At 38.0% G+C, this 22,719-nt stretch overlaps 1 protein-coding gene across 1 annotated transcript in view; it reads right to left on the minus strand.

Annotated features, from left to right (window-relative positions):
* ASXL3 (ASXL transcriptional regulator 3) overlaps window positions 1–22,719 on the minus strand; it is a 177,434-nt gene extending 154,715 nt beyond the window's left edge. Inside the window, exons 1-3 of the mRNA XM_047086869.1 lie at window positions 22,522–22,719; window positions 17,325–17,429; window positions 1,501–1,597 (exon numbers count right to left, since the gene is read on the minus strand). Of these exons, the coding sequence (XP_046942825.1) occupies window positions 1,501–1,597; window positions 17,325–17,429; window positions 22,522–22,719 (400 nt within the window). The remainder of the gene's footprint in view (window positions 1–1,500; window positions 1,598–17,324; window positions 17,430–22,521) is intronic.

Raw genomic sequence — 22,719 nt, forward strand, 5'->3', positions numbered from 1 at the left:
ACAGTCATCTATTTAATAATACAGTCTAGAATTTTCCTGAGAATGGAGATAAAGCTCAATAATCTGTGACTTCAAACACTTTCTTATATCTCTTTTTATAATCATCACAACAGCAAATACTTACACAGCGGTGACTCTGCATTAGGCATTATTCCAACATGTATATAAACTCACTTAATCCTCATACCAACCCTCTTACTGTGGAGGGACTGTTATCACCCTCATTTTATGACAGATGAGGTAACTAAGGTGCAATGGAGGTTATTTAGCTCTCCCAAAGTCACACAGCTACAAAGTAGTAAAGCCAAGATTTGAAGGGCGGTGATTCAGTTCTTGGACAATTCCTCCCCCATTCTCGGTGATTTTCCCCATGATCATCATCAGCAGTCCTGAGCATATCTGCAGATGCTTTACGTGTCTCGTCCCCAAGCTCATATGTCATCATTTCATATCCCATCTAGATTCGATGGATATAATTTCTATGTGACTTTATCACATCTTCTTTAAAAGAAATTTGCACTTTATTATTTTTTTCTGCACTATTTTAAAGGGGAAAAACATAATGACATATTTCAAAGCTGAGAAATCATGCCCAGTAGTAAAGGTGCTACCACTCTGACCGTGAACATCAGACTAATTCCATGGCAGTTAAAACGCACAGGCAGTCAGTTAACTCCTGTTAGTTGAATGAAGGAAATATTCACTTGTCAGAGGTGTTAAGGTTTTACTATTTCTAAACTAAGAGAATTGTCTCCTATGGAAATTCATATAGTCGCATCAGTTGGTAGTGAAGAAGATCTTCAATGAGTTTCACAAAAGCAAGCATAGAACATACATAGGTTTTGTTGTAGAACCTCTCATAAAAATCTAAACATAATAATATAATTGAGCATAATTAGGTAAAATAATCCAAGTAGTCTTCCCAAGGTTCAATATGATTAAGATTATATACTCTAATGAGTTGGGAGTTTATTTTTTTTATTACTATAGACATAATAACTCTAAAAACCTGGTTTGCAGAGAGGAGAATACAACATTATGAAAATTAAGGATCTTAATGTGTATTTTTGTCCACACATGGGAAGCTAAATATTGTCTACATGGAAACCTATGGACAAAGCCAGCATTCTCCTCAAGATAACATTCTAAAGCAGCAATCGGCTGAGACCCCAAATTTCCTTATTTTCGGAATTCTTACAGGGTGTTTGTGTTAGTAACAGAGGGTAGTAATAATGTAATGCTAGAAGGCATTCTGTAATAGAAACATGCTAGGTACTTTTGCAAGAACTTGAATTATGTTAACATATTTCATTCTTACAACCACCTCTCAAGGTAGGTACTGGTGTTACAGAGAAGAGAACTGAGACACAGATGTATGAGTTCATTTACACCAGGCTATTCCCAAGTAAGAAGTCAGCCTGGGATTCCAACCCATGCCCTCAGACTCCAAGTGTTTCACCATTAAAATATACTCTCTTACAGCAAATGGTGCCAACTTACTTGGAGGGTAATTCAGCAAGACTGCTAAAATGTAAAAGGTAGGTGGTCCCATTTGTTCACTTTTAGGAATTTTTCTTACAGAAATCCACAGCCCATTCTGCAGGTTCAATGAAGTATTGTTTGAATTTTTTAAAGCACAAGACATAATCTAAGAGGGAGATAAGTAAATAAATGAAGGCACACACATACCATAAAATAATATACTGCCATTGCAAAGAAAATACGCACTGACATAGAAAGATGTCCACGAGAAAGCGATGAGTAAAAATAAACAAGCCGAAGAACAGGATGTATAGACAAAGCATGTATTCAAATTACGTGGTGTCCTTACACACATACACACGCCCACACACGCATCCACACATTAAAATATTCTAGCAGTTAACAAATATTACTCTGGAGAGTGGTAGAAAAGTTCAAGGAGGAAATGGCATACTTTTATTTATATTTGTGTATGTAGAAGCATAAATGCCTTTCATCATCTTTAAACTGTATATTAATACAGTGTGTCATTTAGCTAATTTATGCCAATATTACATAATATAAGTTATATAACATATCATCTATATAACATATAAAATAATATATACCTAATAAATAATTTAAAAATCAGTTCCAAACATAATAAAAATGAATACTCAAACAGCAACGAAAACCATTAGGCACCTTATACTGAAAAGCACAGTGGAGAAAATAAAATCTAGGTATATTGAATTTTTTCTAAAGCAAATATTACTCATCATTCAATAGGAGTCAGGAAAATTCTTCAGTGTTATACTCACAGACTCGTTTGAAATGACACAGCATCCAGATGTAGCTGCCAGAAGGAATTAGTTGCAAAATATATCTTGAGATAATTGTAGAAAATGACTTTGTTATACAGAATGATTTGATTCTGACCACTTAAATGTTGAAGAATGACAAAGACAATGATGCTTTCTTTGTCCCAGTTAATAGTAACCTTTTTCTCCTGACTATAGTTACAAAACAACATCACCTCTTCAATAATTCATTGATTTAACAAATATTTACCAAGCACACACATACACCAAAATGAAACACAATAAAACGTGTCACCACCACCTCTAGAGACACCCATCTTCTGGTTTACTATAGTTAGGGAGGGGAGGGTGGCAAACAGCTAATTTACTTAGAAATGGATTTAAAATAAAAGGAAGGAGACCAGGCCATATGCCTTCTTTCATATTCCTTCAAAATGCTAATTTAGTCTATATAGAAAGGACCCTTGCCTACCCCATTTCCAGTGGTGGTATTATATGGAAGTAGTGATAATCATCATGGCATTTTTTTTTCTTTCTGGTCACTGTTTTATTTCTAGTACCTGGCACACAGTAGGCACTCAAAAAACTTGCCTAATGAATGAAAACAAGATGAACAAATGACAAGGAAGAACTGATGTACTGAATTTACTGTCTTGTGGACACAACTCCTTATTCTCCTCTTCTGAAAAATAACCTTTCCTACTCTGATTTAAATGCATATTCCTATAGATACTTAATGATGGGGTGGTGGGATGGCAGGGGTCAGGCACACAAGGAGGGCCAATCATTGATCTTCCCCAGGATACATTACCTAAAAATTCGAGAAAACAAATCTCAGTTCCTTTCTGATATTAACCCTATGTGATGAGCGCCTCAGATTTGGTAGAAGCCAAGTTTCTATCTATGTGAAAGAAACCAGGCTCAGAAAAGAGGCTTCTGTACAGAAACAGAGATGAGGGAGCCCTGGACATGTTCACGCCTTCTTTTCAGATGTTGCTAAGGACCTTTGTTCTCCTATACCGGTGTAGGTTTATACACGTCATCCAATAAATTCTTCTCACTAAATTGGTTAGAGTTGGATTTTAGTCACTGTTCATGACCAACTGTTCATGACCAATCTGTGTGTTATACTAATTACTAAGCCCTTAGTTGGTTCCTTTCACAGGATATTTTTCAAAGTACAAAATATATGTCTGTAAGCCTGACATTAATTTTTTATTCCCTTAGAAGATAAATAAAACAGTACCTACTGCTAAAACTTACTTCTTCTTCATCGGAAACCCAAATTCTTAGTGAAATGAAACTTGGGAATGCAGAATGTTTAGCGCTTTGTGAAATACGCACTTTGAACCATCCAGAGACACAGTTAAAAATTTAAAACAACTGTATAAAAGTGGGAACTCACCAGGCAAAGCTAGACATAATTCTAGCAGTAAGAGATTTTTATCTAGAACACAACTTTGATGAGCAATAGCTAAAAAACATTCCTCAATCCCAGGCTTCAGCAAAAGGGCCAACATTTTAAAAATATGAAGCAGGTATCCTAATATTTTAGCGATACGACCTAGAGGCCTTCTGAAGGCCAAAAGGCTTATGTGATATGTGCGTCCCTGTTTCTAACTGGAATCATGCAGAAAAATCCAGCATAACTGTTTATACAGAAACCGAGTCAAAGATCTCCCACCAGATTCACTGCACTCAATTTACTTAGAATTATGAAGACATAATTTGAGTATCTGCACAAAGATTTATGTAAATACGTTCGTGCGGCAATTACTTTTATATTCCACTTGATGTACTACCCACCTCAGTATTAGCCAAGTTTTCCAACCCTCTCCATCCTACCTCCCTTTCTGTCCTGTTTCTTAAACTATGTGCTGGAGGAATAAAGGCCATATTTATCAGGGCACAAAGGAAACAGAACTGGTTTCAATCAGCCGATATTTGTTGATATGAAATATGGGCTGAGTCTCTTTAAGGAGGTAATGGAGCATTAAAACTTACCTTTGCCAACAAAAGACTCTTTATGAAATCAGATAGTCCCTATTGCTTTTGAGACTTCCTCAGTCCTGATTTTACCAGTTGGGTTCTGCAAACTAGTAGGCTGGGAGCTCATTATACTATAATACCACATTTAGATGTCAGAATGAAGAAAAATGATTAGCTCTGATGTGATCAAAATATCTATTCCTTCGAAAGAAACACAAATACGAATTACCTATTAACCAACTCTAAATTAGTGGTTACATAAAGTCGTACTTAGATTTTTCCCAGAGGTTGCCATTCAGCATTATTAAATTATGCCTGAAGATAAATTAGGCCAGATGTTTTTCTCTTAGATTCACTCAACTACAACAGGAGGCATTAGCCCCACAAAGAATCAAATCCTCCCTGCAGAAGCTATCTGTAGGAAAAGTGTTGAGAGTTCTATTAACTACTCTGACATTCAGGTTTTACGAGATAACTAAGTCTGCCATCAGGTACAAAGAACATACAAGAGAACAAACATTGGGATACTCTGTAGGTATCCTAGTGCAAAGGGGAAATAAACATAGAACACATTATCTCCATATCACTGCAATTAAAACAGGAAAATGAAAGTCTGTTTTGTGACCACAGCAATTCAGAGGTGGCCTTGCCTATGATAATTATAATTAACATGCCCCCATATAAAAGGCCAAAAAATTTTAAAGATAAGGAATACACTGTGAAAATCAATGTCTCCCGCAGATAAAATTGTTTCTTAATGAACAATATAATTTAATATGTATGGGACTATGCACTAATAACTCCATCCCTATTTGAGCATAAGATTGGTAGAAAATTGGTAGGAAATCTGGTTTTGAGTTTTTGCTTTAGAGCATGGAACAGATATGGTTGTGCACTGGTGAGCCGGAAGGGCTGGACAAACATTGTTCATCTGGTTTTAAGATGCATATGGTCAACACATTCCTTGTGGTGTGAATGGCCGCAGGCTTTCAAGACAAGTTTTCTTCATTTTCCCCCCTTTTCCTACATGAAGGAGTAGGGCTCAATGGGGAGTCTGTCAGCTGTCAGGAGTTTCTGTATGCTATATCTAGAGGAGAGTGGAAACCGGTGGGAACAGCCCGAGGGTGAATGAGCCCTCAATGGAAGGGAAATGTAGACAGGAATCTCTGAGACAGACTGGGAAATATAATCCCTTAGTGGGGGTGCTCCCTCTACCAGCATTGCCCTAGGCCAAAAGAGACAGAGAGAGAGAGACGTAGAGAAAGAGAAAGAAAGAGGTGTTATTACAGTGTCTGCTTTCCTCTTCTCAATGGTTTGGAAATCTGGTCATACCTTTTCAATGAAGCACAATTTGTCTGCAATTGGAAACTTGAACTAATTTAAAATGTCCAGGTGCCCTTTTTCTATCTTTTCAACTATCTTGGAATTCAATTCTCTATTAACAATAATTGTTCTACTCCTTCTGGTTAGAAACTTTTCCTCCTCAGCAGACTGATAAAATGAAAAGCAATTATTTTATAAAGCAAAAATATGAACAGAATTATCTTAAGATAGAATGTAAAAGAGTTTTCCTTGTAATGAAAATTCCCTATTGTTTACTGGTTTAAAAATATCAAAGAGTACATACTAGAGAGGATGATTTTACAAAGCAATTTCATGTAATGGAGAAGAAAAAAGGGATTTAACCTTCTTTGCCTCACTTGCCTCTTAAGCATGTAATTATGCATTTAGTGTCTCATAAACAAAGGTAAAAGGTGCCCTGCAACAAAAACACCCATTTTGCTATACAGGCTGTATCTGTCAGGATAGGCAAGGATACAAAACAGGAAGAAAAAACAAAAGAAAAGAAAGAAAAGAAAAAAAAAGAACCCTAAAATCTCAGTGGATTAAAACAAATGCTTATTTCTCACTCAACATTTCTATGTCCAACCAAGGACCGGGATGACTGAAATTCCATCTTGTCACCAGCTTCTGTGATCAACACAACTGAGCAAAAAATAAGGGGAATAAAACACTAGCTAGAGGGGACAAAACAACTCACATGGTTAATGCCTAACTTCAAGGGGGCAAGAAGTGCAACCCTACCATTTGTCCCCAAGGAGGAAAAATGAAAGAACTGTGTAGCAGTCTACAGACTAACAAAATAGCCAGTCAACCATTCATTAAAGACAGAGAAAGATTGTTTCAAATAACTTAGAAGACCATCTTTTTTCTGCCCTGTAGACTCTATCCAACACAATTAAAGATAATATGAACAAACACACAGAAAAAAACTGTAACAAAACACTAAAGTTTATTAAAGTCCTATTGTTTGTTTCTTCATCATCCATTTTTCTGGATGACACCTTTCATGGCTTGGGGTTGCTCTTTTCCCTCAAACTGCCTACCATTATCACCTAGCACCAAAGAGAATGAGATAAAATGTCATGAGAAGATAGAGCGGGAAGATGTGATGAATTAAGAAAAAACCTCATTCTTCACTGCAGCTTTTAACAATGGGAAAAAAATGTTTAACTTTCATGCATCTTGCATTTCCTACTATGAAGCTGAACTCAGTAAACAGTGAAGTCTGGAAAAAAAAAAGGCAGAGTCACTGGAAGATTTTTAAAAATGCAGTATCTGTATTTGTTCATCCCCCCCACCTCCCGCTAGCAGTTTTTCTTATTCAGTTACTGGAAGTTGGCTTGTAAAGATAGCATTAGCCAAAAAGTGACAAGATACACGTGTAAAAATTGGAGAAAGGATAAGAACTGGGAATACTTTTGCATTTGTTTAGTAGTGTCTTTCGTTCTTCTCATTCCCTAATCAAACATCCTGGTGGATTAAAGGTGTTCTTCTCTTTATACATAGTACCATCTCTGCCTAGAGCAGACCACACAAACATTAACACTCAGGACCATCACCTTCATCCAAAATGAGAAAGTATGGCCAAATTTCCACAAGACTGAGGGGGGAAAGGAGGACATGGGGGCAAAGGAAAAGAAGAAATTTCCTGAAGTACTATCTTTGTTTCACTTAAGCTCTAGAAGAAGAGAAATAGCATTAGATGAATAAACAAGAAGTGACAGCAATAAGATTGTGATGCCCATATAATTCTACATGATATAAGGCTCATTCTGCTGATCTCATCTCAATATTCAGAGAAATAAATGAGGATTTACACTACAGAGAAGTTTGCTCTCTTTTGCTAAGCTCAGATCCTCCAAGGGTCATGGTCAACACCATAAAGAAAAGTTGGAATTTAGTTGGTGAATAAAAATATTTACTTACATCCAGAAAATACCTGGAAGCTTCATCCAGAATTACATATTTTGTGAATTCAGATCCTAAATTGCATTAAACTATGTTATAAATGTTGTATATAGACTATTCATATCGAATGCTAAAACTGGTCTGTGAGGGAAAATAGAACAGAAACCATCTATGGTAGTTTTTAGCCTCTAAGTCAAGAAAATAAATTTCTGAGGAAACAGATGAAAGAAATCTTTAGAACCTTTGCAAAAGCTGCCTTGGCTTTAATATTTTTTAAATATGAAATGAATGTCATAAAAATAATACCAGGACAAATGAATGAGGAAGTATTTATACTAACACACTTAAGGACCAGAGCCCAAAAACTGGGCAGATGTGGATTTGAATCACTGCTCCACTACTTACTAGCTCAGCAAGTTAACTCACCCTCTCTGTAGTAAAGACAAGAGCATTTATAATTTGTTTTCCCAGTATACTTTCCATTTGCTTTTTATTGGCGCTTTTGTGTAATTTTCCTCTGCTCCATGTGATCCTTGTGTGGCAATCAATCATGTTATCTGATCCTGGCCACTGCTGGGAGGGATGAGTACATCAGCCAAGTAGGGCATGGTGAAGACTTCCCTGGGATTAGCATTGAAATAATAATAATAATAATAATAATAATAATAATAATAATAATACAATTAATAATGAGAGAAAGATTGATTCCTTTTATACTGGTGTGCTAAGCTTAGAGGAGGCAGGTCTGGGGTGCCAGGTACCACCTTCTCTTGCCCAAAACTTGTCTTAAACTCTGCCTGTGTATGAAGACAAGCAAAAAGAAAAACAAAAGTGTAAAGAAAGCAAATACTTTGATGGCATTCTCTAAATGTCTCCATCCACTTAGAACTGAAGTCTACCCTTGGATTTCTCAGTTATGTGAGCCTTTTTACTTAAACTAGCTTGAGTTAAATTTATTTCACTTTCAACTGAGAGAAATTCAACTAAGAAACATTCTAAGTCTAAATTTCTTCACTTAAAAAATGTGGTTAATATTATAATGTGTCTTTGTAGGTTTGCTCTCAAGATTAAACAATATAACACATATAACAAGTTAGGGCAGTGTCAGGCCTATCAGTACCCAATAAGCATTATTTCTTACTAGCCATTATTATTAATTAGTGTCACTTTAGTAACAGCAATATTTTATGACAATTGACATACTAAGGCTCATTCCTTTGTTATACAAGATTCTTATACTCTTAGAAGGAAGCTATGACACCAAGCTTATAAATATTTTACTTATATGTAAAAGGAGGTTATTTACTCTGCAAACATTTCCAATCTTCACTGTTAATCAATGTACTAGAAAATTCTTCTGTTGGTTTAGAAGTCATAGCAAGCCTTTATAAATCATCATTGTACCTTATTAAAATCAAATACAGAAGAAGGTCACTTTTAGGCTATTGAATTCCTACTACACTACATAACTTTAAATTTATAGCAAAGTATCTCTTGGGCCCTAAGAGGGTTTTTTTTTTAAGTTAATTTCCCAAAGGTCAAGGTCCATATCTTATTACATTCCCAAGGCACCTAACATATTAATGGCAGGAACTGAATATTTTCCAGTGCCATTAAGCATGATGACTATCAAATTATTATCCCAAAGTAGTAAAAGGTGCTAGTGAGCTGAAAGTAGACACAGGCTTTCAAAATCCATCAGCTGTCCAGTTGATTCTTGGGAAATTTGATCCCTTCTCTAGATTGTACAGTGCCAATTTAGCATGGCACAGAAATAAATCAAAGAGACATAAGTTTTATAGTTCTACAAATCTGTTGCAAACTTTTAGACTTAGCTCTAACAGCTCCCCTGAACAACCCTCTTTATTCAACTATAATCAGCAACATCTTAAAATAAGGTAGTGCATTAGGCACTCAGGAAACAATTATAAACAAGTAAACAACTAATTATAAACATTGTCACAACTACAAAGTGCTTTCAGAACACATAAAAGCTTCTCAAGGGAGACTGAAATCTGAAGAAAGCACAGGAATTTACCAGATAAAAAGAAGAAGGGGTGGGTGGGGGATGTTACACAGAGAAGAAACAACGTGAACAAAGTTAAGGGAATGTATGATAAATTCGCAGTATTTTATATGACCAGAGAAGAAAATCAAGCAATGAAACTGGAGAAGTATGAATGAAACAAGCCTATAAGATGTTGACACAAGTGGGCTATACTCCTAAATAAAGGAAAGCTAATAAAGGTTTTTTAAAAAGTTGTACTTTGTATATATTGTATATGCCCATGTGGCAACTCCAGATTCACTCTCTGCCTTCCTCCACCCAGCTCTGTGACCCAGCAGACTGACATTTATACATTTTCTCAACAGAGATCCTTGTCCTCTGACTTCTGGATGGGTTCAGCCAACAGGAGGTCAAGTGGAGATCAGCAAATAGAAGGGAGAGAAGTCGGCGTACTGATGTGATGAGTGCCCCCAGTAGGGGTGAGGGCTGGCAGTGCTGATATCCCACTACCTCTGGTCACAGTTTGTGTCATGCACCATTCTCCTATAATCACAGCCCACATCACTGCAGTACCTACTCCCTACTCTTTTTGGTCCCTCAAGTCTAAGGGGGGTGACAGCCTCTTGCTGGTGATATCCCTGATTTGCCTCACCCTGATTTGTTCTTTTCTTTAACTGTGCCCTAACTTTGCTTAATCACCCCTTTAAGATAATGCCATCTGTTTCCTACAGAAACTAAGTCAGCCTCAAGGGGTACCATAAGCCAGTTTCACCTTTAAAGAAGCGGTTATGGATGCAATAAGAAGAATAATTCTGAGTGGAGGCAAGCCCGTAGTCAGTGAAATCAGTTACAAGGTTGTTACAGCCACTTAATGAGAAAAGGAAAACTACCAGGCATGAACATTAACTGGCATCTTCTAATGTCAAAACTATACTAAGTACGTTATACACATTACCGTATTTAAATATTTCAACCACTCTTTTATGTTATTCCCTTTTAATACACAATGGAAAAATTGAGAAATGTTAAATAATTTGCCCTAAGTCAAATACATAGTAAGTGGCAGAATTGAGACTGAAACATTATCTGCCTGACTTTCAGGCCTGTCATTACTCTATATTCTTTTCCTAACCTATATATGCCTGTATCAAAGCAAATTACAGTGGAAACGGATATAAGTGTAGGATGTAAGAACAAGGATTTGAAGATTTGAAGAAAAGGAGGTAGAACTGTGGAACTCAGTGATTACTGGATAAAAGGGAAAAAATACAAAAAGGAATTAATGATGACAAGAATGTTTCTGTCTTGAACAACTGTGAGGATGGCTTTCCCTGAGAGATGAGAGGAAGAGCAGACTTGCTGGGAGTAGGAGGTGGTGAAGAAATGAGGCATTTGTTTTTAATCTTGTTGACTTTATCACTGCTATGAAGACACAGATGGAGAGGTTTCTACCATGGTACTGAAAAGGCCATATACACCTTTTCATCAGTGCCTAATAACTGAGGTGTAGATACAGGAGCCAGAGTCTGACAATTAAATTCATCTGCCTGTGATTTGAATCTTGAACCTGGATGCACTGGCAACAATAGCAGTGTCCTATGACAATGCTAAGTCACAGTGGTGACCATTAATGATGCCCATAGCAATATCCCAACTAGGCTATTCTTGTAGCATGACTGTGTGTGTGTCTGCTACCCAGCCTCTATTGATCCTTGCCTATTTTTCCAGCCTGGTGTTTGGATCTTTCTGAATAATTATAGGAACTACTTTATGGTTTCCAAAAGACTCTTTTCTACTTAAGTTACCAAGACTTGTTTTCTGTTTCTGTTGCTTTCAGCCTGTAATTCTGACTGATAAAGCTCACACATTCATTGCTGTATCTTGTTCAGTATTATGGAGGTCCTTTTTGCTTTGTTCTTAAAGCATTTCCAAACCATAAGCTGAATATACTAAACTATTAGATGTTGAGTCAACTCTCAAAGATTTCAAAGAATTCATGATCTGGTGGGGATGCAATGCAAAAATTAAGTTTCTGTACTACAACATGATTAAAATTTTAAAACATAAAAAAGCACAAGTATACTCTAAAATACACACACACAAATACACACAGTATCATGGAAAATAAATAAATCTATCCAAAAACACTTAAGATAGAGTATTAAAACTACACAACTTCAAGGATAAAGAGAACTTGCAAGAACTCCCAGACACAAAAGCATATCACCTCTTAAAAACTAACAAACTCACCTCAGCCACAGTATCACAACCACTGACACAAGAACATAATGAAGAAACATTTCCAAAATATTAAGGGTAAAAACTGTCAGTTAAGACTTTTGTAACTAGCTAAATTATCACTCAAAGGTGACAACATTGTACCTTTTAGTTTTTTCCTATCAAGTTCTCTACTTTTATTTTAATAAAAGATGTGCTGAGGGGCACCTGGGTGGCTGAGTCGGTTAAGTGTCTGACTGTTGATTTCCGCTCAGGTCATGATCTCAGGTCCATGGGTTCAAGCCCCCGCATTGGGGAATCTCTGTGTCTCCCTCTCTCTTTACCCTTCCCCCTTTCTTTTTCCCTCTCTCTCTGTGCCTTCCCTACTCTCTCTCTCTCAAAATAAATAAATACTTAAGTTTAAAAGAAAAAAGATGTGCTGAGCTGTGTTAGAGATCGCTTTTTGAACTGTAATCTACATATTTGGGGGATAATCTTCCTAAAGGCTGCTCTTGGCCACTTTTATACACCCAATCTGGACTGTGTTCAGATTAAATTTATGAGGATAGGAAAGATTTAGGGAGAGAGTATGAATTACAGGGAGAGAATGTAGCAATTTGCTCATGGTTCTCTTTTTTAATTCTTATAACTTCATGGGAGTCTATAATTTCTTCAAAATGTTAAAGTATAATAAAAAAAGATTTCTTAAGGGGTGGGCAAAACAAAAACATTTCAGATATACAAAGACTGTTAACAAACCCAGAGCCCCTCATTAAAAAAAGGCGGGGGGTGCCTGGGTGGCTCAGTCGGTTGAGCGTCCAACTTCAGCTCAGGTCATGATCTCACAGCTTGTGAGTTCCAGCCCCACATAGGGCTCTGTGCTGACAACTCAGAGCCTGGAGCCTGCTTCAGATTCTGTGTCTCCTTCTCTCTCTGCATCTCCCCCACTCGTACTCTGTCTCACTCTCTCTCTCAAAAGTAAATAAACATTAAATTTTTTTTTTAATTTAAAAAAAGGCTGTTACAGGAGGCAATTTACCAAAAAAAAAAAAAAAAGAGAGAGAAAGTATGATTCAAGAAAGAGTTGAGCACAGAGGCAGATAAAATGTTGAAAATTCACTTCCTCTTGATAAATTTAATTAACTACCTCTGTTGTGTTTTAAAAGAATACAAAATAGGGGCGCCTGGGTGGCGCAGTCGGTTAAGTGTCCGACTTCAGCCAGGTCACGATCTCGCGGTCCGGGAGTTCGAGCCCCGCATCAGGCTCTGGGCTGATGGCTCGGAGCCTGGAGCCTGTTTCCGATTCTGTGTCTCCCTCTCTCTCTGCCCCTCCCCCGTTCATGCTCTGTCTCTCTCTGTCCCAAAAATAAATAAACGTTGAAAAAAAAAAAAGAATACAAAATAAATCTACATAAGGCAGAAGTTAGAACATTTGTTGTGATGTATAATGGACATGTGAAATTCTTCATGTTATGAGGAAAAGCAATCACAATTGTTTCCAATATTGAAAAGGGCTTCCTATGACCTGTTGTTCTTTAACATGAAGATAATCACAAGAGTTTTTAAGCAAAGGAATGATTCAGTAAGATCAGATCTACTAGAAAGAGAAATACAGCCTCTGTAAGATTTTTAAAAGTAGAGACAAAATTAGTTGGAAGGTCAGAACTATGTAAAATTTAGTGAATGAAAAGAGGAAGAGCTAAATGTGAGCTATAATTAAGACAGAATTTACAACTCCCTGCAGACACCATATGTTTAGGTACACATAGATAAGTTTCCCCCATCCCAGACAAGAATGCGGTCACATTTCTCTTTGTGTGCCCAACGTACACTTTTGTGGGAAGTATCTAATAAATGTTTGTACTAGATACATTTCATCTAAAATCTCCAGAATATGTGGAGATACACAAAGGATTTGTTAATATAAGTCCAAAATATAGGGAAAGCTCAAAGATGGAGCTCTCATCATGAGAGAATTGCCACCGAGGAAGGGTTAGATGGCCAAAGGAGAGGAGGAAAATGAAAATAAAAAGGAGAGGGAAGGCAGCATTCTGAGATACACCAACACTAAAGCGGAAACTGAGAGAAGGAGAAGCAAGCAAGCCTAAGAATAGTGATGGAAAGAGAACAAGGAGAGTATCAGAGAGGTTTGTTGCAAAATGACTTAATTTAATTTCTTGGATTGTTTTAAAAGAGACAAGAAATTAAACAGAAAGGATTTAGGAAAAGACTGCTTCTGGTTGCAAGAATTTGAAGATATAACATATTTTCAAGTAAAGAGATTTTCTTATAAATACTTTTTAAAATAAGATCATCTATTGTGTGCGCCTGGTGGAGGGAAGTTTAGGCTGGAAGGGGTGATTTGGTCTTTGTCCTGTTTTGGCAGAGAGCTCCCAAAACCTTGGAATTTCTTGTGTTGAGAATGATAAAAGAATCTTTCATGACGCTAATGAGGTACCTCCTGGAAAGCACCTAACGATGGGGTCTGGTTGGCAATAGAGCCAACCGTATGATTAGAAGGTTGGAACTTTCAGTTCCACCCCCTGACCTTGGGGAAGGGAACAGGGGCTGGAAGTCGAATCAAGTGCCAATGACCAATGACTTAACCAATCGTGACTATGTACTGAAGCCTCCAGGAAAACCCAAAGGGGCAGAGTTCGGAGAGCTTCTGGGTTGGTGAGCACGTGGAGAGGGAGAGTGCCTCACCTGGAGAGGCATGGAAGCCCCAAGCTCTTTCTCCATATCTTAGCCTATGCATTTCTTTCATCTGGCTGTTCCTGACTTATATCCTTTATAATAAACCAGTGATCTAGTAATTAAAATGTTTCTCTGAGTTCTGTGAACTGTTCTAGCAAATTAATCTAACCTGAGAAACAGGTCATGGGAAGCTCTGATTTACAGCTGGTTATAAGTACAGGTAGCAACCTAGACTTGCAACTGGCCTCTGAAGTCCATGGAGTCATTGGAACTTCCAGTCTATAGTCGGTAGGTCAGTCAGAAGCACAAGTAACAGCCACCGGGACTTGCTCTTGACTTCTGAAGGGGGTAGGGGACAACGCTTACAGGACTGAACCCTTAACCTGTTGAACCTGATGGTGTCTCTGGATAGATAATGCCAGAACTGAGTTGAATACTCGGATACCCTGATAGTGTCTGAGAATTGCTTGTTGAATGTGTGAGGATCCCTTCCCTCACTGAAACTGAGTTTCAGAGCACTGAAAGGGCATCATACAGAGTCCTGATGGTCCAGACAACAACTCAGTTATTCAGCCTTGTCAACAAGGTCTTGACAGGAGTGCCTGGTTAACTCAGTCAGTTAAGCATCCGACTTTGGCTCAGGTCATAATCTCATGGTTTGTGAGTTTGAGCTCCATGTGGGGCTCTGTGCTGACAGCTCTAAGCCTGGAGCCTACTTCAGATTCTGTGTCTCCCTCTCTCTCTGCCCCTCCCCCACTCATGTTCACGCTCTCTGTCTCTAAAATAAATAAGCATTAATTTTGTTTTTAAAAAAAGGTCTTCATATATGTACAAATTATATATGCAGTCATTTACCTTTGACATTAAAAAGAAACTAAGAATAACCAATGGCTTCACTATATCATGCATTCTCTATGACTGATCTGAAAAATAAGCCCAAAGATCCTACCTCAATTTCTAACTCTTTGAAACTGTAAAATAGGTTCTAATGCCTTATAGTTAACAAAATCTTTGAAATGTCATGTCTTCTGAATAAGGTGAAGAGGGTCCATCCTATTTTCCCTCCCTTAAGTCATAAATAATATATTCAGAAATCAACAACCACATAACTGAAGAATAGAACCCTTGTCAAATAGCAATTTTGGAATTCTTTTAAACATCATTACATAGTTTTTCATGGACTAACTTATGCTAAAGACATGCAAAATAAACCCATGATAAATAACTATTATAAAATAAATTATACATCTATATACCTAGAAAAATTTTTTGCAAGTTCTGTGTCCACTAAGTATAGATTGCACTGCCTTGCAAGATTCCTGAGGTTCTAAAAGTTCCACCAAAGACTAAGGTCTTGGATGTCATTTAAGTTATACATTTTAGCTATTAAAGCCAATGTTCTGACAAGCCCTTTGGCTCTAACCCCAGGGCATGCATTTGCCTTAAACCACATAAGAATGTGTCAGAGGGCTATATGTCAATCAACGAGGAGAAGTGCCTATTCCCAATTTAATGTTGTCAGTTGCTGACATTAAAACCAGCAACAGTTAATTGTTACCCCTTCAAGTGGGAATACTGAGGGGAGAAGAGAGGTAGGTGTCTAAGTTCAGGCTGATAAAGCTGTTAATTGCTACCCTTTTATGTAGATTTGTTTAATAATGAAAACAATGTGGCTAATCATATAATGTTTCTATTTGTTCCCCAAGGGCTCTTCAGGGAAAGTTTCAATCCGGGCTAGATTTCCACAGCTACCAACTGTGCAGGGACAAAAGCAGAACAATCAAGGCACTCAGTGCTGGCAAATAGCTGAAAGTGGTTCTATACAGATGCCCCTCCTCCTTGCCCTATCAGAAAGGAGCCAGGATCTGCTATGGACAACCTTTGCAGGAGGGGTGCCGGGAGGATTTTAAATTATAAATTAATGATAATAATAAGTTTGTGCAGATACTTAATGAAAAGGAAAGAGAGAGAGAGAAATGAAAAGCAGGCAATCTGAAAAGCAGGAAATAGTAAGTCTGATGTAGGCTTGGATCCTCCCTATGTCTCCATGCAACAAATCAGTTAAATTCACATCATTTAAAGTGCCTGTGTTAGTTTCTACAAATCAGAGAGACACGACACAGTATTTTTTTTTTAATCCTGTGCCAGCCTTGCTCCTTATAGACAGGGTGATGATATTGGGCATATCATTAAACCACACATTTGGAGACTGAATTACTGAAATAACCCTAGCTACCTACTGATCTCAGGAGACAGTGCCCTGTGTATGTTTTCTACAAACGGAATGCATATTACTCACTGATGTTTACTTTGCATCATTTGGCAAAGGCAATGGACAGAATAAAGTTGTGTTATTTGAAATAAAATATTTCTAACATCAATTTTGTTTTCAGACTCTATTATCAAGTAACGGAAACATTCAGAGACATCCCCAGACCACTGGTGTCCCCTCTCTGTACAAGAGACAGTCATTCTATTTTGTGTTTTTGAAAAAAAAAAATCCTACTTCTACTAGCACCTATCGCACCAGCCCCATGCAACAACTTACACGGTCCAACTGTCCTAAAATTACTTGCAAATCCCTTCCCCCCAATCTGGCCACAATGTAATTTTCAACTTTATTAAGTGCCTACCCTCTCAAGTCTTCAGATATTTCTAGACCTGTCTGCGCGTTGCCTCCTGAACCCGTCCTCTGGCCTGCGGGGCTCTCTTCTTAGAATGTGCTCCTCTCATGACCTGTTCAATCTTACTCATATTTCAAGGACAAGCCCAATTTCACCTAATCCGCTAAGCCTTCTGCAGTCACCTCATACCACACGGCTTCTCCCTTCTGTGAATCTGTAAACTAGCACCTGCTTGATCATTCATGTGACACCTACAGATGGTGTCTGCACAGTCTTCCTCCAGTGTTCCTCGTCTCCTCTACTGAACTCAACACTCCTTGAAGATGTGTATCTTCGTATCCTCCCTAGCATTCGAGCTGCCTATGGAGAAACCCTCAAAAAGGTTAGGGACCATACCGCACATTCCCAGTGCATTTCAGTGAAAGTTGACCCTATTACATAATTAAACATTAAACTTCATTACTTTGTAAGTTTGCTTTTTGCTGGTGAAATTCCTTTACAGGTATGACTCTACAAGTCTAAAAGTGACAGCATGCCAAGAGTCCATTTCTGACATCCGAGGAATCATCTGCTACCAAAGAATTTCTTGAAGAAGAGAAAAACTTAAGAAACAATCAATTCTTAAAATTCCCTTTCATGTCAGCTGGAAATAAAAAATTAACAACCTGAACACTAGGCCTAAGTTCATATTTCTCATTTATTTCAAACATGTTTTTCCCAACTGGAAACTCAAAACAGGCAGAGAGACTGCTAAACTCTTTTCCATCTTTCAAATTGCAAAACGAAAATTTAGGTTCCACATCTGAAAGAAGAGATGATGAGATGCAAACATAAAGAGATGATGTTACATGTACGGATGATAGAAAACAGCTGAATCAAACCAATGGAAATGTAAGCGAATGAAAATAAAACTCCATTTGCCAAATACGTTAGCCAGGCTCATAAGCCAATAATCACCGTCACGATTACGCTCATGTGCACCTTTGGGGCTTACCTCAGATCACAAGTCAAAACGTTCTCAACTGTGAAGGCCTGATCAAAACCTGAAATCTAAGCACCAGCAGCACAGTGAGAAAATGCCAAAACCAGTACCAATGCTCTCTCCTCCATCCCATGTTCATCATTCCTGAATAATTATATTTATTTCTAAAACACAAAGACAAAAGACAAGGCAACCAGTTAAGTTAACAATTATGAATTGTTTTCTATTTTAACAGCTACCAAAGCCATTTGGCTTTATTTCACAGAAACCCTAAGAGTTTATTTAGCATATAATGCATTATGCAAAAGAATGTCTGTGCTAAAGATTCACACAGATTTCCTTTAATTAATAACCCCCACTTAATTTTTAATAGTATATGATTTACAAAATTTCAATTTACTTAAAACCTTCAGTAACTCTGCTATGGCATAAAGAGATATGTATCTGTTTTCTCCTAAGAATGAGGCAAATTTGCCATTAAATTTTTTTCCCCAAAGGTCACCTTGAACTACAAAAAAAAAAAAAAAAGCCCTACTAATAGTCATTATCTTTGGGAATGTACCTAAACTACAAGCAAATAAATCAGCCATGTTACCAAGCACAAAGCTATTGAAGATTGTTAAGATTTATTTTCAGGTGCCAGTGAGACTAAACAAAGATTGTAAGGAATGAAACAAACAGAAGAAACCCAGGGAACAAATTAATACATTGAATCATTATCTTACCAGCAGCATTCCCTATAGAACAAAGTGATGAAACTATCAAAAAGCACTTCTCAAAGCAACAACATTTTCGCATGTCAAAAAAAAAAAAAAGAATTAACCTAGAATAAATATATAAATAACAGTATGTTCTGTGTTAAGCCAGTAACAAAGAAACCCCTTAGTGCAGTAAAACAAAGTCTTGTCAAATCCCCATTTTTTACAAAGAAGCATGAAGATCCTTTCACAATGGTTTAAACTGTATTTATAGTAACAGAGTGAAGACTTGAGATAAAAGTCAAAAGGATTAAAGTCAAAGCCCCAGCTCGACATGAGTTATGGTTTTGATTTTTATTCTTATTGTGGTCTACAAATATTAAGACAGAAGATACTTCCATGTGATTGTGGGATCCTCTGAGACTCTATAACCTTAGAAGAGCAGATAAAACGAATGAAAATGCATCTGGTTTGGGAGCAGCCTCCATATTAAATGGCAATGCGCAAAGTAACCACCACAACTGCAGAAGGCTGAGGGGGAGTGGGGAGGCTGAAGGCTGAAATATCTGCAATTGATGCAGGGCAGGAAAAAAAAATGAAAAGAAGAAAGAAAAGAAAAAGAGAAAGAAAAAAAAAGATGTGGTATTACTGCTTTAAAATGGCACCCTGTTAATAATCACGACATTCCTGAAAATACAGAAAAATTATACTACCATTCCTTCTTTCCTGAGCTAAGCAAGCTCACCACATACACACACTACATACTTCTGCAAGAAAACTGGTAGGGCTTGATAGCTGCATCTCTATCTAAAGCAAAATCCCTGGAGTTGCCACTCAGAGTTTGCAGATTTACGAACCACACACTTTTCTCACAAAGAAAGAAAACAAAATTTCTGTTGTCGACTGGAAGTTCTTACTCTACAGAGAACCATTCTTCTTCCATATTTTTTTTCTTAAAAATGAATGCAAAACTACATTTAAACATAAGCTTTTGGTCACAGTTCAAAAAATGTATTTTGCATTTCCTCTCCCGAAACCCTCTCTTTCAAGATAATCTCTCTCTCACACACACACTCCAGTAGGAGATATATATTATATACTGTATGATTGGAAGGTTATTCTTAATATTAATTTGGATACTCTCTCCTTTCAGTTTCTATATTGCAAGAACCACATGCATATTTTCCGTTCATCCTTAGTCTCTACTTTTAAAATCAGACACCTGGTTTAACACTTGATGTCTCGAGAAAAGGCTAAAAGTCCTTAATAACAACAACCACAGCAAAAGCAGCAGGGGCAGTGTAAAATATGTAACGATAGTTTTTTTATATCACAGAAATGCCCTCCCAAAAGGCATTACTTTTTAAATGAGTGTAAATTAAAACTATAATTATAAGAGTAAAAATGGTTTTCATGCAAGTTGGTAAGAGAGTTTAAGTCTATATGTATTCATATAATCATAAAGAAAATACTTAAAAGTCACAATTGCCCAAATGGATCCTTTTCTCTTTTATTCACGAAGTAAGCTAAGAATGATCATAAAGCCACAATTACAAATCACAAATTCCTGAGAAAGATATTTCCGGTACAATTACTTGCTATTTCATTCAGTATTTTATTTCAACTGTCACATTTTGAATACATACACATTTGTGCAACTACCAGGGGAAAAATAACTTGAACCAAATTGAAAAATTACCATAACTACTAGTTCAATATGTCTGGTTAAAATAGAGACATCTGGTCTATCATTAATTCTTTTGTGTTGATGACTCCTAGTGTGTCTTTTCCCATCAATGAACTTTGCAAGAGGAAAAGGCAACTTTTAACAAAAAGATGCGACTGAAAAATCCATCTCAAGATTTATCAATACAGATCTATTATGATTAGATCAAATAAAGCACAGTCCTTTCAGGAACAGTAACAAATACTGTTGAATACAAATGGTTAGCTTTAAATTCCATCAGAATAATGTTATTTATTAAATAATTCTCTGCAAGCAGATATAGGTAATTCATGAATCATTATTTTAAAATATTTATAAGTCAACTCTTTCGCTTGTTTAAAACACATACACTGAAGCTCTATAATAATACTTGATTGCCACTCCAAGGAAACTGAATAATGCATTTTCAGAAGCCCTGCACACCCCCACACAATTCTGAATTAATGGCTGAGCAAACAATAAGTAATGTACTATGCTCTAGCAAAAATTCAGTGATAACATCAATCTGGCATCTACTTAACACGTACTGCTTACTTTTCACATATTCCTCACAGATAAGTTTCCTTTCCCAGATGCAGTTCATTAGACAATGACTATCACCTGCCCATTCATCCACAGACAGTGAGTGATTCAGTAATTAACACAATCACAGATAAGGGGAGAAATCATAACATACACTACTACAAATTAAGAGATGAGGTAAAGGGGCCTAGCCACTCCAGCTTCCAATAACTAGACTGCAATTAAAAAGGACTTTTGTCACTTCTTCCTAGGGTAATAGGGTCAATTATTTAAAACCCCTTGCTCCAATCCAGAGACAAACCAGTAAGGCCCTTCAACCAAACTCAGATAATTACTTTTGACAAATGTTCTCCTTGAGCATGATGTAGTTACTCAAAAGCTTTAAAACAAAACAAAACAAAAAACAACCCACAGTCATAGTAAAACAATCTTTACAAAGTCAACCCAATAACATGTTCTTTGGTCTCGCCCCCTCTCCCGCCCCCCCCCATATTGCATGCAGTCTGCCTTCTTTCAGCCAATTTATAAAAGATAGTAAGTTGCTAAGTAAATATTTAATTTATGCAGCCGAAACCCTGAAAGGCTGAGCTTCAAATGTAATGCTTTGCATTCCCGTGAGGCACACAGTACAGAAATATCCTTTTTAAAAATCCGTTTACAGCTGTCCTTTAAAAGAAGAAAAAGAAGAGAGAGAAAGAAAAAAGAAAGAAAGAAACCCACACATACACATGCATCAAACCAAAGACGCCGACGCCCCTCTGCCAACCAGCATTTCTATAGAGACATTCTTTCGATGATTAAAACGTAAGCTCCGAAAGGTTAAAGAAAAGCAGCCAAGTAACACCGCCCAGGAAGCCAGCATTAAAACACACCTAGCTGCACACTCTTAATAACCTCCCACTACAAATGACACTGACCCAACTTCACCAAACACACACACACTCGCCCCGACACACACACTCACAAATTGCACACACGTGCACAGAATGTACACACAAACATCGAGCAGAACACAATACCTACAAAACACAAACGAACTTGATCCACACAAAACATGCACGTATCAGTGTGCATACATAATGCACACGACGCGGCACACGGACACGCACGACCTAGCCCACATGCACACGCCCCACAAGTCCGTGTCGGACACACACCGTGCATGCACGTGTAAAATGTATGAACTCACAAACGCCGAACACACACACAGACCGTGCACAGAGAGTTATTGATGAAATTCCGGGAGGTGGAGGGGCCGGGAGGGAGTGGTAATTGCCACACAAAGGTCTCCGGAGCGGCAGAGAGGGAAGTCGAGCGGGCCGAGCGCTCGGAAATTCACCCGTGGCGAAGGCACAGCCGAGCCCCGAGAGCGAAGTACCGGGAGAAGTGTCCCGGGCGGTCCCGGGCGCCGCTGGCGCGGGGCTCCCCGAGATAATCGCTGCGCCCCTCCGCGCGCGCACGCACACACACACACACACACACACACACACACACACACACACAGGGGCCCCTGGGCGAGCCCACTCCCGCAGAATAACAAAGAGCAGGAGCCCGGCGAGCGGGCGGCGGCTCGGGCTGGAAGTGGCCGTCTCCGCCGCCGCGGGCCGGCGCGGGGCGAGCGGCGGGGCCGGCGGGACGCGCGGGCGGCGGGCGGGGGGCGGTACGTACCAGGCGGGCAGCCTCGGCCCAGGTGCGGTCCTTCTTCTTCCTCTTGTCTTTCAT

The sequence above is a fragment of the Lynx rufus genome, unplaced genomic scaffold (genome assembly GCF_022079265.1).
Source record: "Lynx rufus isolate CCGP_SWC_20201006 ecotype Redwood Valley unplaced genomic scaffold, mLynRuf1.p SCAF_22, whole genome shotgun sequence".
Lineage (NCBI taxonomy): Eukaryota > Metazoa > Chordata > Mammalia > Carnivora > Felidae > Lynx > Lynx rufus.